This window comes from Accipiter gentilis, chromosome Z (assembly GCF_929443795.1).
Source record: "Accipiter gentilis chromosome Z, bAccGen1.1, whole genome shotgun sequence".
Lineage (NCBI taxonomy): Eukaryota > Metazoa > Chordata > Aves > Accipitriformes > Accipitridae > Astur > Astur gentilis.
The window spans coordinates 58999530-59014964 of NC_064919.1; the positions used below are offsets into that span (position 1 = coordinate 58999530).

The 15435-nt window shown below is 46.8% G+C and overlaps 1 protein-coding gene across 1 annotated transcript in view; it reads right to left on the reverse strand.

Annotated features, from left to right (window-relative positions):
* Positions 1 to 11972, reverse strand: part of DMRT1 (doublesex and mab-3 related transcription factor 1) — a 64179-nt gene extending 52207 nt beyond the window's left edge. The window contains exons 1-2 of the mRNA XM_049796638.1: positions 11688 to 11972; positions 8631 to 8819 (exon numbers count right to left, since the gene is read on the reverse strand). Of these exons, the coding sequence (XP_049652595.1) occupies positions 8631 to 8819; positions 11688 to 11972 (474 nt within the window). The remainder of the gene's footprint in view (positions 1 to 8630; positions 8820 to 11687) is intronic.
* Between the last annotated feature and the right edge of the window lie 3463 nt (positions 11973 to 15435).

The window sequence follows — 15435 nt, forward strand, 5'->3', positions numbered from 1 at the left end:
GAAGCGTGTAATGGGAGCAAAAGTTAAAATCAACCCAACTTTAAAAAAATAGAGGAAGAAATTTAAAAGAGAAAGGAAATTAGGAACGAAAACTAGACTTCTAGACAGTGATGGAAGACAGCCCGGACACCTCCAGGTGCAAAGAAACAAACTGAGAGGAGAAGAAAGAAACTCGGTGTGGATTAAACATAAAGGGACTTAAGTCATTAACAAGAGATCAAAGAGAACATCAGAAGGGAGGGAAGGCTTTACAAGTGTCTGAGATAGGAGACCTTGGAGGAAATATGACTGGGATAAAATCATTATGGCTCACACTAAAAATAATAAAGGGAGTAGGACGATGGTTGGAATTAGCTGGAGTCCATGCTTGGTTATAAGCTATATGATGACAGAAGCCCAAAAGGTTTCTAAAAAAGACCAGCTAGAAATAACAGGAGGGCTTTTTTCACTCTGTCTACCTAATACGTGATGGAAAAACTAATATCAGGAGTGGTAAACAACCATTGTAGACACCCACTGGGCCTGGGCAAGTGAGCAAAAATCACATGCATGTGCATCACTTTTGTACATGATCGCCAGTGTTGCATGGATGCAACAACATCTGCACTCACAAAATCTGCTTCCATGCAAATGCAAACTGATCACTAATGGATTTTGTTCTTGCCCAGCTGACAGAAAGAAATGCACAGTGACTGGAACTACAGTGGCTTACATCAGCTGAGGTTCAGTTGTGCCCATGACTATAGGCATCCAAGTCAGCAAATGGTGGCCTATGCTGTAAGCAATAGAAATAGTACGAATAGAGACTAGAGACAGGAATTGGGGGGGGGGGGGAGGACACGACATAAAATAACTGGGAATCCAAGCTCAGTGCTTAACTGACTCTCTGCGAGCTCTTCAAGAAAACATAGGACAGAAGTGCATGAACAATGTTTGTACTCAACTAACTGATGTATTCACAACTCTGATTAAGGCTAGCAGGTACTCAAACTAAGGAGAAAGTTTAGAAAAGTTCAGAAAAAGAAAAAAAAAAGGGGGGAATCAGAAAGGCATATGAAAAAGTGTTCCTATAAAAGAACCTTCAAAACTGCATTTTAGTCCCCATGTCATTAAGTGACAAGTCTACTTTAAAATCAAAAAGGGGCCAACAGGCTGAATCAGGAAGTTAGTTGATAAATAAAGCAAATTAAAGCAGTCTTCAAGGTATAAGAAAGCACATAAAAAATAGAAAAAGCAAGAAAACATGCCAGTGCTCAGTTAAGAAGGCGCTCAACTCCCTTCACTCCCCACTTTTATCTTTTGTAAAAATGAAAAGAAAGCCCCCACACATTCAGATAAGCCATAGTAACTGTTTCAAGGACACAGAAAGGAACAAGGGGTTAGCAGCAAATACTGTAATCATGTGCCCATGGATAGAAAATTCTTAGTACATCTTCTGCTCCTGCTCCATTCCTCATCTCAGTGTTCATAATGACAAATGGAAAGCACAAGCTGGCACAGAAAACTGTCTAAACGTGAATGCACATAGGCAAATGCCAGTGTGACAGAAGAAGAGCTCCCAAGGCACAAAGAACAACCGGGGCTGCCCACCAGCCCCACTGGCCTTCAGTGGGAAGAGAAACCCCGAGCACCCGGGTGCGAGGACAGTGTACACGGTAAAGCCTGTTCAGCACACAGCAAATGCTGCTCGGCACGGACCTTGCTCTAACCTGTAGCTCTACGCCTGGAAACCTCTCCTGGTGTGATAAAAGGCAGACAGAGAGATGCTGCAAACACAGAAAGCCCTACAGTGAAAGATTTTGGAAAATGCACACACAAAAAAATCTCAATTCTTTAGGGGAAAAAAGCTCTTCTGAAACTTGAAAGAAGGATGGAAATACCTGTTGAGCTGCCTGTGGGTTTTCCCCTCCAGCCCTCTGGTCAAAAGGCAGTCACAGAAGCCCTGGGGCTGAGCAGCCCTTCTCTCCTGAAGTAACTGGGTCTGGGTAGGTCACGGCTGGTCCCCCGGCACCTCTGCTTCCCCAACACACTGTAGAAAGCTCTGCCCAGCCCCTGCCTCTGGTGAAGTCAGCCCTGGGCAAGCCCCACAGTACCACTTGCACAGAAAAAGAAAAGCAAACTTCTCTGAGGTTTTCCAAATCGTTTTACACTACTATTTATTTTTACACTTCCACTGAAGCTTCAGACAGCATTAAAAGCCTGAAAGGAAAAATAAAACTTTTTCTTTAGCTACTTAACCCTGAAAATCACAGCTAGTTCTGTCTGTTTCACCAACACAACAGAAACACCACACTTTTGACAGAGTCTGTTCCTCAATGAATAAACACGTATGGCACTTCAGACATTAGCTGAGTTAAAACACAGGCACCTACACACACACACACACACACACACACAGGAAGCTGCAAAGACCACAACGAATATTGCTTGAAAGGAGGAGCAGAGAAAGGGCAAGCTTTGCAAGCTCCAGCACTGGAGAATTAACTGGAAACATCTAATCAGGGATGCAGAACCCTGTAACATTATGATTTATTTAACACAGTCAAACAATAGCCAGAGGCAATGAATCATATAGGAGATGACAAAGCTGCAGGAGATTTCCGTCATCTAGTCTAACCTGCACATTGATCAGAGTTTACCCCTGTATTAATCACTTGAGATCGTAATCTAACACACTCTTAAACACCTCTCCTGATTATGCTTCACTTACCCCCTTGTCCTTATGCAGGTCACTCCGTTGCTAATTGCACTTCTAGTTAGGAGAAAAAGTGTCTACTGTCTAATTTAATTTTGTCTTTTTTAGTTTCAAGCCGTTGCTCCTTGTTATGCTGTCTCAAGCACTGTAAATAATCCCTCCCCCTCCTCCATATTATTACCTCTCAAATATTTATAGACTGTTATATCCACCCTTAGTCTCCTTTTCTACAAGTCATACATCATTTTTGTCACCCTTCCCTCTATCCTTTCAGATTTATCTATGTCCTTGTATAATGAGATGCTCAAAACTCCTTTGCAGCTTTTCCAAGTACAGCTAAACCGAAGCAGCAGAGACAGGCAGAAACTCCCCCCTTGCTTCACAAGCAATGCCTTTTTAAACAACTCCGAGCAAAACACACATGATTTCAGTAGGAACTGAAAATTACAAAGCAGGAAAAAAAAAAAAAATACTGCAGAGTGCTTTGTTTATTGCATAGTTGTAGTCAGAAATTAAAAAAGCCTGTTAGGGGAAGGTTTTATCCTAAACAAAGGAAAGATTGTTCAAAGCGAAACACTCCCTGAATATTTGCCTAGTCCAGCTTGAAAGAGATTTAGCAACTGCAAAAAACACCATAGAGACAGACCATCTCCAGCAACTGCTTCCCAAGACAAACTCATGCTGTGGAAATAACGCCAAAGCAAGAGAGATAACACAGTTCACAAACTCTTACAAGAGACACATGCAAATGAGATTCTTTTTCTCTCATCTTAACTGTAACGAACTGGAGAAAAACCAGAGGATTATGGATGGAAAGTTATTCACAGGTGAAGGATGCAAAACTTACTTCTTTGCCAGCTGTTACAATCCAGTGAAGACACATCATGTTCAACTACACTTTTCTTTTGAATGGAGATTTGCTGGCTGTGGGAGAAGCTGGGGAAAAGCACCAGGAAGCAGTGGATGGCGCTGCTTGGCTCTCAGTATTGAAGGAGAGTTGGCAGGACCAGGAAGCAGCCAGCAACTAAAACTGGTGATGAAGTAGTAGTGGGTGCAGCAGGAGAAAATCCTCGTTAGAAAGTAACAAGGAGACAAAGCCAAAATGAAGGAGCAGGATGATGGACTGGTAACCACTGCAGACCCACCAAAACCTCTGAGGACATGTAGCCATCAAGTTAGCCGTGGCACTGGCAGGCAAAGCAGCTAATGCCTCCTTCTCCTTACTGCTCAGCCCTGCTGAGGCTGCTGCCACCTGAACTAGCCATCTTCTCCGCCACCTGCCAACGCCCATGATGCTAGTTTTCTGTTGAAATCTATCTTGGATTTAGTCATCGAATGGGTTTAGGTCAAAAGAGTCACGATTTCTTTCCCAGGCTTGCAAATGTTATCAGTATTGAGGCTGGCTGAATTTCAGATTTCAATATGTTGACTTAATGTCAATACAAAAAAGAGGGCATTTCATAGATTCACAGAATAGTTTAGTTTGGAAAGGACCTCTGGAGGCCAGCTGGCCCAAACTCTGCTCAAAGCAGGGCCAGCTTCCCAGTTAGATCATGTTGCTCAGGCACTATCCAGCTCAATTTTGAGTCTCCCCAAGGATGGAGGCTCCCCAACCCCTCTGGGCAACCTGTTCCAGTGCTTAAGCACTCTCATGGTGAAATGTCCATGGCAGCTTCCTCCTGATGCTCATCAGTTGACTAAAATTAGACTTTTTTGACAAAATTGAAATTATGACAGCATATGACACTATACTGTGAAGACTTAAATGGACTTTTCTTTCAAAAAGAAAATTTCTCATTTTTTTTAAAACCAGCCCATGGTATCTTCCAATTACAATAACTTGGGTTTTTACCTCATTACCTATGCAGACCAACATCTGCAAGTTCACGGCATCAATTTTTGAAATCACAACACAGTGCCGTAGGAAAGGTCAATGCAAAAGATAACACCAGAAAAGCAAAGGAAGAGTAAAGAAGGCAAGGTAGGGTTTTCAGAGGCATCTAGGGCACTGCAAGTTCACAGGGATCTCAATACCATTCATTAGCCATAGTATTACTGCTGACCCCACGACAGTGTGTATTTATGAGCAGATAAAAACCCATCTGTTCCTCAAAGAGTTCCAAAGTTAAGGCAGCACCCACTTAGAGAAATGTAAAAAGAACACTATTTTGTTTCCGTCACGCATAATAAATGTAGCAAAGGGAAATAACAAGTGCAAGCTTATTACTCACAGTTGCTGACAATGATGTTTAACTTGTCAACCAGTGATACTAGGAAGACACCTGAACAATGTCATTATTAATAGTCATTGCAAAGCCAATGGGAAATCAACCACTGCAGAGCACAGGAGCAGGAGCTGACATTTAGCACCATACAATAATCCCATCTATACTGGATGCTTCTAAATTGGGCCAACATGAGCACAGAGCAGCAGAAAGAGGGGATGCTTTCCAGCACTTTACAGTCATACAATAATCCCATCTATACTGGATGCTTCTAAATTGGGCCAACATGAGCACAGAGCAGCAGAAAGAGGGGATGCTTTCCAGCACTTTACAGTCATCAGGTGATATATGTTGCAGCCCCCCCAACCCGTTCACCAAATGACAAACATTACCCTTAGTCTGTGACAAGGACCAAATAAAACGGGAGGAAAGGTGAAATGCACTGTCTCCTTCCTTTTGTGTGAGCAACTCTCTCAAAGGTGTTTCATGATCACACTTCCCCACCCCACGGTGACTTGTACATATTAAAATGGCCGAGGCACCAAACTGACATAGAAGAGGGAAGAACCCAGGTTTTATAAACTGAATGTGTCTGAAGGGCACGTTTTAAATGCCTCACCATAGTCTTTTCCTGAGTTTTGCACACTAGTTAATCTAACAAGATGTACTTACCCTACAGAAGTAAGGACAATTACCTCAGATGCCCTGGGATCACGACTTTTTGCTGCTCTGTACAATTAAATGGCCTTTGCTCTCAGCAACCTACAACTTTTTGAGGGAAAATGCACAGAAACTACAAAACCTGTTCGCAAGAGGCTCTGCTAATGTCCTATGACCACAGTCTGCTCAGTTCCAACTAACCTGCAAATTCCCAGTTTGCTTTTGATTGGGGAAGATACGGTCCATCCAAAGTAAACACGGTTTCCAAGCTTGAGATGGTAAATGCACAAACCCCTATGCTATGACCATGCTAATTCATTTCTCCCCTTTTCAAAAACAGCATGTCATGAAGGGATGTGAAAAATTGTTTCTGGCCTCTCCAGGTGTCACAGTATTTCTGATCTGCCGATAAAATAGACACAGCGAGGAAAGACTCTCTCTCTGGCACTTTGTGTGACTCCTTCACACATTATTCCTCTGCTGGCAAACAATGCCCTGCATGATGGGAGTCCAAAACAGGAATTGCTCTTGTGAAGCCAAAAACTTACAGGAGGAAGAGAATTACCACTGTCAAAACCACCTCTTGGCTAGTCTAACGTGTGTCGTACAGGGCACGCTGCGCTGCCAGGAGCCACTGGTTCCCCTGGGGCTTGCAGGGAGCTGCTGACTTCCCCTGCCACAAAGGGTTTCACTCTCTCTGCCTGCCTTAATGATTACTGTAAAGTCTTGCAAAATCAGCATTTCAGCCTACCAAACTGAGGCACTGTGACACTTGCTCCAACAGGGTCTCTCATTTTGCTTGCAGTTGAGGGTACCAGTAAAATGGTAAAACACCAGCAAGAATCCTTTGAGCAGCTGGTCCTGAAACAACCCGATACCTAAACCAAGAACTTAATGTCACATCACACCTGGCAGTTCCTTATCTAACAAAAAATCTTTATATGCTAAAAAGAGAAAGCATCATAATATTTAAGCAGTGTTCCTCACTGAAAAATCAGACTTTTCAGGGTGAAGCCTGTACACTGACATCTGATGAAGCCACCCTACAGGTCTGGCTGAACGCAGAGCACCTTCTGCAGCTTCAGAGCCAGCACGCAGTCACTGGTGGTGTTAAATCCATACCCATGAGTACTTTACTCTGCTTTCAACAGATGAACCTACCAAAATTATTTGGGACAGAACTTTATGCAGTGCAGTCGCTTTTGAGCTAAGCATGAATTTCTGTTGCTACTTAGAAGCCTATAAACAAAGTTATGAACCTGATTTCATATTCATTCCCAGATCCTTCCATTTCTGGTGAACAAAGCTGACCCTGCCTTGATTCTTGGCTGGAATCACATCTTCTCTCTGGAGATTAATCTATGTATTTTAAATGTTGTCACCCACCCACAGTTATTTAGCAAAATGCTTGAGAAACAATGTATTTGAATTGCTCACAAAGAAAAATCCACTGTAAGAAAGATGACTGCAAAGCATTTACAATTGTTTTCACCATAAAATTTCAAATAAATTACTTTAAAATTAGACACTTTCATGTTTTCATGAAAGTCTTCATTCAAGCACGTGAATTGCCTTAAGCTTGTTTAATGAATGTTTTTCACTAAAGACCACAATTTAATTCAATTAATAAGAGATTATTAAACTGGGGTTAATAAATTAAATACCTCCACTGACATTTTAAAAACATTAAAAGTAACGCTTATGCAAATTTTGTTGCCAGTAAGACAATTTCATTTTTTGGCCTCTCTGTATAAGCAAGGGTTTTCTTGTTCTCCTGAGTTACACACAATCTCTATACATTACTGAATATACTACTTTAATCTTCAGCCAGCTTTTTCCATGTCTATAGACAAAGCATGCAGTAATCCAAATATGAAAGGAGTAATTGCATCGATTCAAAGGTGACACTAACATGACTGCAATAATGAAAACAAAAAAACTAATAAAAAGCTATTTATTGTTTTATCAACCAGTTCTTCTAAAAGCTTCCCAAAGAAATTCCTCCACATCGGTCTGAAACTGCCTGTCTGCAATGGATGAAACAAATCCACCTGACAAGTCTTTTAAATGGCCCACAAAACAGTGATGTTGTTTGACAGATACGCCTATGCGCTGTCCTTTTATTAGTTAATGCAAGGCATTGTCCACTTTAGAAGCACCTTTTTAAGCTGGAATTATATTCACCTGTATTATTGACATCAGCACAGATGATTAAGAATGAAGGAAATTTCCTTTTCCTTTCCTCTATGTTTGTTTGCTCTTCTCTTTTTTCTGTCTATACAGAAGTCAGTTACATTAGTTTCATTTTTATACTTATTTAATTGCTGTATCTGTCAGGCACAAGCTCCGCATAGGAAAAAAGCACGTTGCCTAGAGTCTTCACTTCCATGCCTTTAAGTCTCGGTTGTGCTTAGCCATGGTTATACTGAATCTGCAGACAAATACTGTTTGATTTTTTTTAGTTTTGGTTTGGTGGGGTTTTTTGTTGTTTACCAGGGCTTAGTGCAATACAGTAAGGTGCAGAGGAGTGGAAGGACTGCATCATTCTTTTGTAGTTATCACACCCGGCCACACACAACAGATGTACCACCACATAAAAACATGTAAAGTGGGCAGCTCTCTGCTGCTGGGGTCAGTGATATTACCTACATACTAGGCTCCTATACAATGCTGAGAACTCCCCGGTTTTGAAGAAGATACCCTGCCAGCCAACACGCAGTTGCCAGGACTGTGGCAGAAGCACATATTTTGGGAGAAAGGAGAAAACCTCACAAATCTGTACTTGCAGGCATACACCCTACTGAATTCAATTACAGCACCAGTCTATACCAAATTAATTTTTGATTTTCAAGTAGAAATAATCAACTAAAATATGAAAGACTGACCTTGGGTTCCTCCCTTTCGCTAACCACATCAACAGTGCAATGCCGTTCCTGGAGAGGGGACCCTCCACAACCCCGCCACTGCAGGCAGGGGAAGAGGTGCAACAGCGGGCAGTCGTAAGCAACGTCAGCCCTCGCCCCCAGCAGTGAGCATCGCTCTCCCAGCACTTTACCTGATGTTGTGCCAGCTGCCATCATGGCTGTATTCACCGAGTGCACAGGGCTGCCACTTTCCAACAAGAGACAAGAGCTGCCACCACTGCTCCTCTTAACAAACGTATCGGGGGAACTGGGCAAGGGCACCGGGTGGCTGATTCCCAGTTCCTCTTCCTGAGCTTGCTGTCTTCTCAGCGCAACCTAGGAACAAGAAGACAGATGTAGGGCATGCTCTCTGGCTTGAGCACAATCTATAATGGCAACAACAAAAGACTCAAACTCAAGGCTGTTTTTTCCTCTTGGTACTCTCTATGGTGTTGACGTCACAATCCAGCCAGTGGGTAGAGGAGGATATAAAGGAGGTTATAAAGCTATTTAAAACCAACCCCTTTTTGTGTCCAAACATATATGAACAAACCTATGAAATGCTGGTGCCATATATATCTTCCTCCAATGAGGCCACGTGAAGATGTATTAAAACTGACCACACTCACCCAAGACAGGTGCTCTTGGGCAAAGCTTACTGTGAAAAGTGTAGTCACTACCCTCCTCTCTGCTGATACACAGCTGCTGGGGATAAGAAATGAACCTACTTGCAGGGCCCTGCTGTGCCTCTTCATCAATATAAAGCAGCTCTTCAAAAGGACTTATACCTGCGCTCTGCTCCTCTGTCCAAGGCTGCTGGTCTCCCTCTCTGGCTCTTTGCTGGAAATCTAGCCCTTCAAAGGAATTTCAGTACACTGTACATAGACAGCCACCATGGAAGAAGCACGGCAAATGCGGGGAACTACCCTGTGAGCATCTCAGGCAGTGACACACACATTGCAGGTAGCTGGCCAGGCCTGGAGCAGCAGGAGCTCCCCACTTCTTTCCCAACACTGGTGATGTTCCAAAGCCTAGCCAGCACTGGCCAAGCCCACAGGCACTACACAGTCTGGACACGGGTGCAAACAAACCATATTTGTTGCTTACTGAAGATACAGAGGACCTCTCCTGCCTCATGTGAACTGGCAGATCAATTTTGCACAGCTGTCCACCCATGCCAAGTCGTGATACATGTCCAGGCAGTATATATGACACTGGGGGCCTTACAGCTACGTACCCTGCAACTTGCCAGGTGACTGATTTGCATCTGTATTTGAACCTTGGAAATCTGTCCTAGATTACAGACTGGGCTCAGGGGCTTCTCTTGCTGGAAATTCTCCTGAGTAACTTGGACAGGATCTTCCCTCCATTTCCATGTTCAACAGCAACATTCTTCTAATACAGATGCATAATACCATTAGAGAAATTAATAGCTCTTGCAAGAAACACATACCAAACAGGAAGGGTAGACTTGCAACCACCATGGGTAACTTTGACTTCACAAGCCCGTAACCTTGAACCGTAAAATTCCACCAGCGCCAAGACGCTTACTGCAGAAAGATATTGTAAGGGGGGAAGACAGACTTTCAACGCATAACTCCTACACAGATAAGGTTTAGTTAGGGAGGCTTTCAAAGCCACTTTCAAGTACTACGCAGGGAAGAGAAAACCTCCAGGAGGACCATGACCAGAATCTGCTACCAGGAGGCTAACGGAAGCTGCCGGGCAGCAGGAAAAAGAGTCTGTGCAGAAGGGGACACTTGTGCAGGGAATACCCTATTTCACGTTCCCTCCCCCGAGGCAGGCAGCAAAGGGATCCAGGTTTATTATTCAGTGGTTCTCACCAGGCAGAGAAAGCACATTAACTTGGGCATAACAACAACTTCTGGACTGCCACGCTGCAGACAAAGAGAAATTATCTAAATGAACGAAAGCTCCCCGTGGTTTCAGGGGACATTTAGTATACCTGCACTGAATAGTTGCAGTGGGGGAAGTGGGGAAGGAAAAAAGTGGGGAAGGATTTAATCCAGGGCTACTAAGGTTTTTAAAATCTGTCAGCGGGACGCTCATTTTATGCAGGATTACAAAGCTCTGCGCGCACACTAGTTGCAGACTGGGTCGGTGGGTCTGATACCACCGCCTATACCTGCACCAGTAGTCCTAACGCCTTCCCACTAATTTGTCTGCAAGGGACTACTGGCACGAACGAGTACATGCAACCCCACTCACAGAGTTCAAGCACCGAGTAGCCATTACGCTCCCAAGACTCCTCTTAATGAAGTTTTCGAGATAAGGATCACAAGGACTAACACAACGGCCATTTACATCGCCAAAGAGTTGTGACTTCAGCGGGGCTACCCAACGGACAAAGTTACTCGTACGCAGAACTGGATGCAGCCTGGTTTCTTAGCGAGTACCACTGAGTCCTCGTTTGGATTTACGATGACCCGAGCTACGCTGCTATTTACAGAGCCGCTCTATGCAAAATCAGAAACAACGCTGTTAAAAAACCAGCCACTTCAGGAACGCACTCAACTAAAGCCACCTAGCATCAGGAAAAGCAGATACACCGGACCTGAAACCGCCAGCGGAAAACATTCTCGCCGACCAATTGTCTGGGTAGATTACGCACTGCCCGGTTAAAAAACGAGCTGAAAGCCGGCCGTTCCAGGTTAACTAGAAGTCCTCCTCCCCGGCGGCGCTAAACCCGACCCGCGCCCTGCAGGGCGGCCGGCAGCCCGCGGCTCTGCCCATTTTCGGGCGGAGAGGCGGGCAGGCGTGCTCGGAGGTGGGCAGCCCCGCGCCGGCCCCTGCCGCCTGCCCCTGCCGCCGGCGCAGCGTGACTTAAAATCCTAGGCGCCTTCAGGGCACCTCCTGCTTTTTTGCCAGAGAAACCAGCCCCTCGCCTAACGTAAGAGAGAGGCGGCGAAAAGCCTCGTTAATTTAGGCAGACGGCGGTGTTAACTCCCGCCCGGGGCCGGGCTCCCCCCGCGGCCGCCCTGCCTCGGCGCCCCGCACCGCGCCGCCGCCCCGACCGCCGGGCTGCGGCGGGCACCAAACCCCTCCGGGGCGCGGAGGAACGACCCCGCCGCCGGCACCACGCCGGCGGGACGGACAGCCCAGCCCACTCCGCCCCGCTCCGGGCGGGCAGAACCCGCCGAGGCGGCGGCCGGGGTCGGCGGCGGGCCGCCCCGCGGGGCTCACCTGCGCTGCCATCACCCGCTGTCGCTCGGCGATCAGGCTGCACTTCTTGCACTGGCAGTCCCGCCACATGCAGAACCGCTTGTGCCCCTTCAGCGGCGAGGAGTAGCCGTGGTTGCGGCAGCGGGCACACTTGGGCAGACGCGGCGGCTTCTTCTCCGCCGCGGCGGCGACCCCCTCTGCTGGGGCGGTCGCCATGCGGCCCGCCGTCTTCCCGAAGCCGTTCGTCTTGCCCCGTGGCCCCACGGCGTCCGGGGGCTTGCTGAAGGCCGGGGACTCACTGGGCATCGCGGCGGGCTAGGGCCAGCCGAGTAAGGGGTCGGCGCGGCGCGGCGCGGCTCTGCCCTGCCCCGCCCCGCCTCGTCCCGTCCCGTCCCGTCCCGTCAAACCACGCCGGCGGCGCGTTTTGGCGGGCGGCGGTCAGCCCCGCGTCGCTCCTCCCGCCGCGGCCCCTCCCGGCCGGTGCGGCCGGCCGCGAAGCCCTCTCCCCGCCACGGGGCAGGCGCCGGGGGTGCAGGAGCGAGCCGCCCTCCCTCCCCGCTCCTCCCTCCCGGCCTGGGCCGGCCGTCGGGGCGGCGGGTGCTGGGCCGCGGCGGCCGCAAAGCCCCGGCTTCGCGCTGGCGGCACCGGCGGGGCTGGGCAGGGCCGCGCCGTCCGCAGGGCCCGCACGACCACGCGGCCCTGGCCCCCGGGCGGAGGCGGCTCCGCGGCCGCCCCGCGGCCTCACTGCCCTGCCTCCCTGCCGGGGCCGGGCCGGGCCGGGCCGCGTCCATGGCGGCCTGAGGCAGCAAGCCGGGATCCAGAAAGGCCATTTTTAAGGCCCGCGTTCCCCTGGGTTGCGCAGGCCGGGCTTGGTTAGGCGAGCAACGTGGCCTGGGCCAGGGAGAGGCGTGACCCCCCAGTACAACACCGGGGCTGCCGCACCTCGGCTGCTCTCCTTCGTGAGGCTTCTGGCTCCTTGCTGGACCATGTCTCCGGTTGGCAGGTTACCTCACGCTCGTGCCCCTAAATGGGTAATAAACACACCTCCATCGGTATCTGTGTGGGCAGGTGATACCCACAAACACAGACAGCGAGGCTGCGGTGACAGCGTCGCAGCCAGCACCTCTGGAGCAGGCCTGGGTGGCTGGAGCGGCTGCGCTCTGCCGAGGAAGACAGGGGAAGATGCTTTTTCTTTTCTTTTTTTACATAGGCTCCCCTTCCAACTCGGCACTAGGTGATTTATAGACCCAGGCAGCTCTACAGATATTATTTACAGTATTAATATTTCCTCTGTTACACCTTTAAATCTTTCCGGGCTCAACTTCAGATGACGCTATCTTCATGCTGAAATGAAACTATTAAATTACATCTCAATCTAAGATGAATGACAACTGTCAAATGAGTGACTCAACAGAGATGAAGCAGAAAGCGCCTGAGATTATGTGAGGCTGATTTATAAAGATTGCATAAAGATTTCTATAACCCCAGCTTCATGACTCAGCATATCGGATGGTAATAAGTTACAGTAGGTAGAAATTTATTTCTGCTAGAAGAAGCCAAGGAAAGCTTCTCCCCCTTCGCGATCAGCTATCTCCCAGCTAATTCTGCTCAGACTGAGCCTCCCTGCTGGAAACGATCAGTGCCTATGCCAGCCTGAAGAAAGCCCCTGATCCTTGCTGCTTGATGCTTTGCATTAGCATTCAACAATTTAAAGAACTTTTTACTTCATGGTACAACATTGGAGACCTTTACGGTGCTTTCCCTCCTCCAGAGAGACCTTGTTGAAACACGCCTGTTAAGTCCCGGTTTTGGGCAGTCAGATGGTCCTCAAGTGAGGCACTAGCAGAAGCTGGGTGGGCTTGGAGCGGGGGTATCACCATCATTCAACTCGCAGAAATTGAAACTTTGCCCTCGCATCGCTTTGCTGGTGTTGACATTTCTGGTGTCAGTAACTGCACATTTTCCTGCAAAAGAGGAGAATACAATGTTTAGTGGAAAAAAAATATGATTTGCCTATACACCTAACGGTGCATACCACTAATATTTAAGGAAGTGAACAATGCAGACAGGCCTGCTTAGCTTCCTGTATCGAAACATGAAATTCCTCCCTGCATGAAACCAGTTGAGATCTTCTCAACTCATAGGGGCATTGATCAGGCTCCAAAGTTGTTGTCTAGGAGCGAGTCTTGAAAGCGACACTCCAGTTTGTGAAGTTCTCTGTGTGGTTGAGCACATGGGCAAAGATTTTTTCAGATGCTCGCATGCAAATTGTCTTGAAGTCAACTGAAAGTGCAAATTAAGAAGGAGATGAAAGGAGGCTGACTCAAAAGAACAGGAAAGGTGTCCTGGTTTCAGCTGGGATAGAGTCAGTTTTCTTCCTGGTAGCTGGTGCAGAGTTGTGTTTTGGATTTAGTATGAGAAAAATGTTTATAGCACACTGATTTTTTTAGTTGTTGCTAAGCAGTGCTTATCATAAGTTAAGGATTTTTGAGTTTCCCATGCTCTGCCAGCAAGCAAGTGCACAAGAAGTTGGGAGGGGACACAGCTGGCACATCTGACGCAAACTGACCACAGGGATATTCCAGACCGTATGATGTCATGCTCGGCATATACATCTGGGCTGGAAGAAGAAGGAGGGAGGGGGGGGGGGGGCGGACACGTTGGGAGTGATGGGATTTGTCTTCCCAAGAAACCACTACGGGTGATGGAGCCCTGCTTTCCTGAAGATGGCTGAACACCTGCCTGTTGATGGCAAGCAGTGCATGAATTCCTTGTTTTGCTTTGCTTGTGTGCGTGCACAGCTTTTGCTTTATCTATTAAATTGTCTTTATCTCAACCCATGAGTTTTCTCACTTTTACCCTGCTGATTGTCTCCCCCATCCCACCATGGGGGGAGTGAGTGAGCAGCTGTGTGGTGCTTAGTTGCCAGGTGGGGTTAAACCACGACAAAAAAGCAAAATAAAATAAAAAACAACAAACTGAGGTATGAAAAGGTATGATAAGAAAAAGCATATCAGAAATGACAGGAGGAGGGGGAGAACAACTGGAAAGAGTGAAAAAAAGAAAGAGAGAGAAGCATAGTGCATAAACAAAGGAGAAATAATAGCAGTCACCAGCTGCTTATATGTGACTTTTTACTAGGAACTAAGTGGGACAGCCAAGCTCAGAGATGAATCACAAGATGCAAAAAAATGCAACAGTTCCAAGAAGAACATTCATTCAGCTGTCTTTCACATAACTGGTATTTTCTACTCCTGGTTTTCGGGCTAACTGCACAGATCCATATTATCCATAATGTTACAGAACCGATTGGTGATAAACAAAATATTAATGTTGTTAGTACCTATCTAGTAATTTGTGTCCTGGATGAATACCACCAAAATACCTAGGTGCCTGATGAACAGAAGTACGGGGTCAATCCTTTAACGATGGATTGCTTTGGTTTTGCTAGCTCCAGTCATACTTTGAGTACGGTTTTAGTGTGTAATGTTTGTCTCAATTTTTTTTTTATGGGTGTTTGGTGAGGATGACAGCACGTTACTGGATTTGACATCCATTGGAGTCATGAAGGAATACGAGGTGGTTATAAACTGCCAGCAGTTCTAACACGAATCAGAGCAATCTCACTGCAAGTCTTCAGGAAATCATAGTTATTAGTTTAATCTAAGTCTGGGTGTCTCTGATTGGAATCCAGCGATGATGCCAGTGACTAAACATGACTGCAGTCCGCTGACACCTTTGGAAATAACTGTAAATAGTGTTTCTGGTG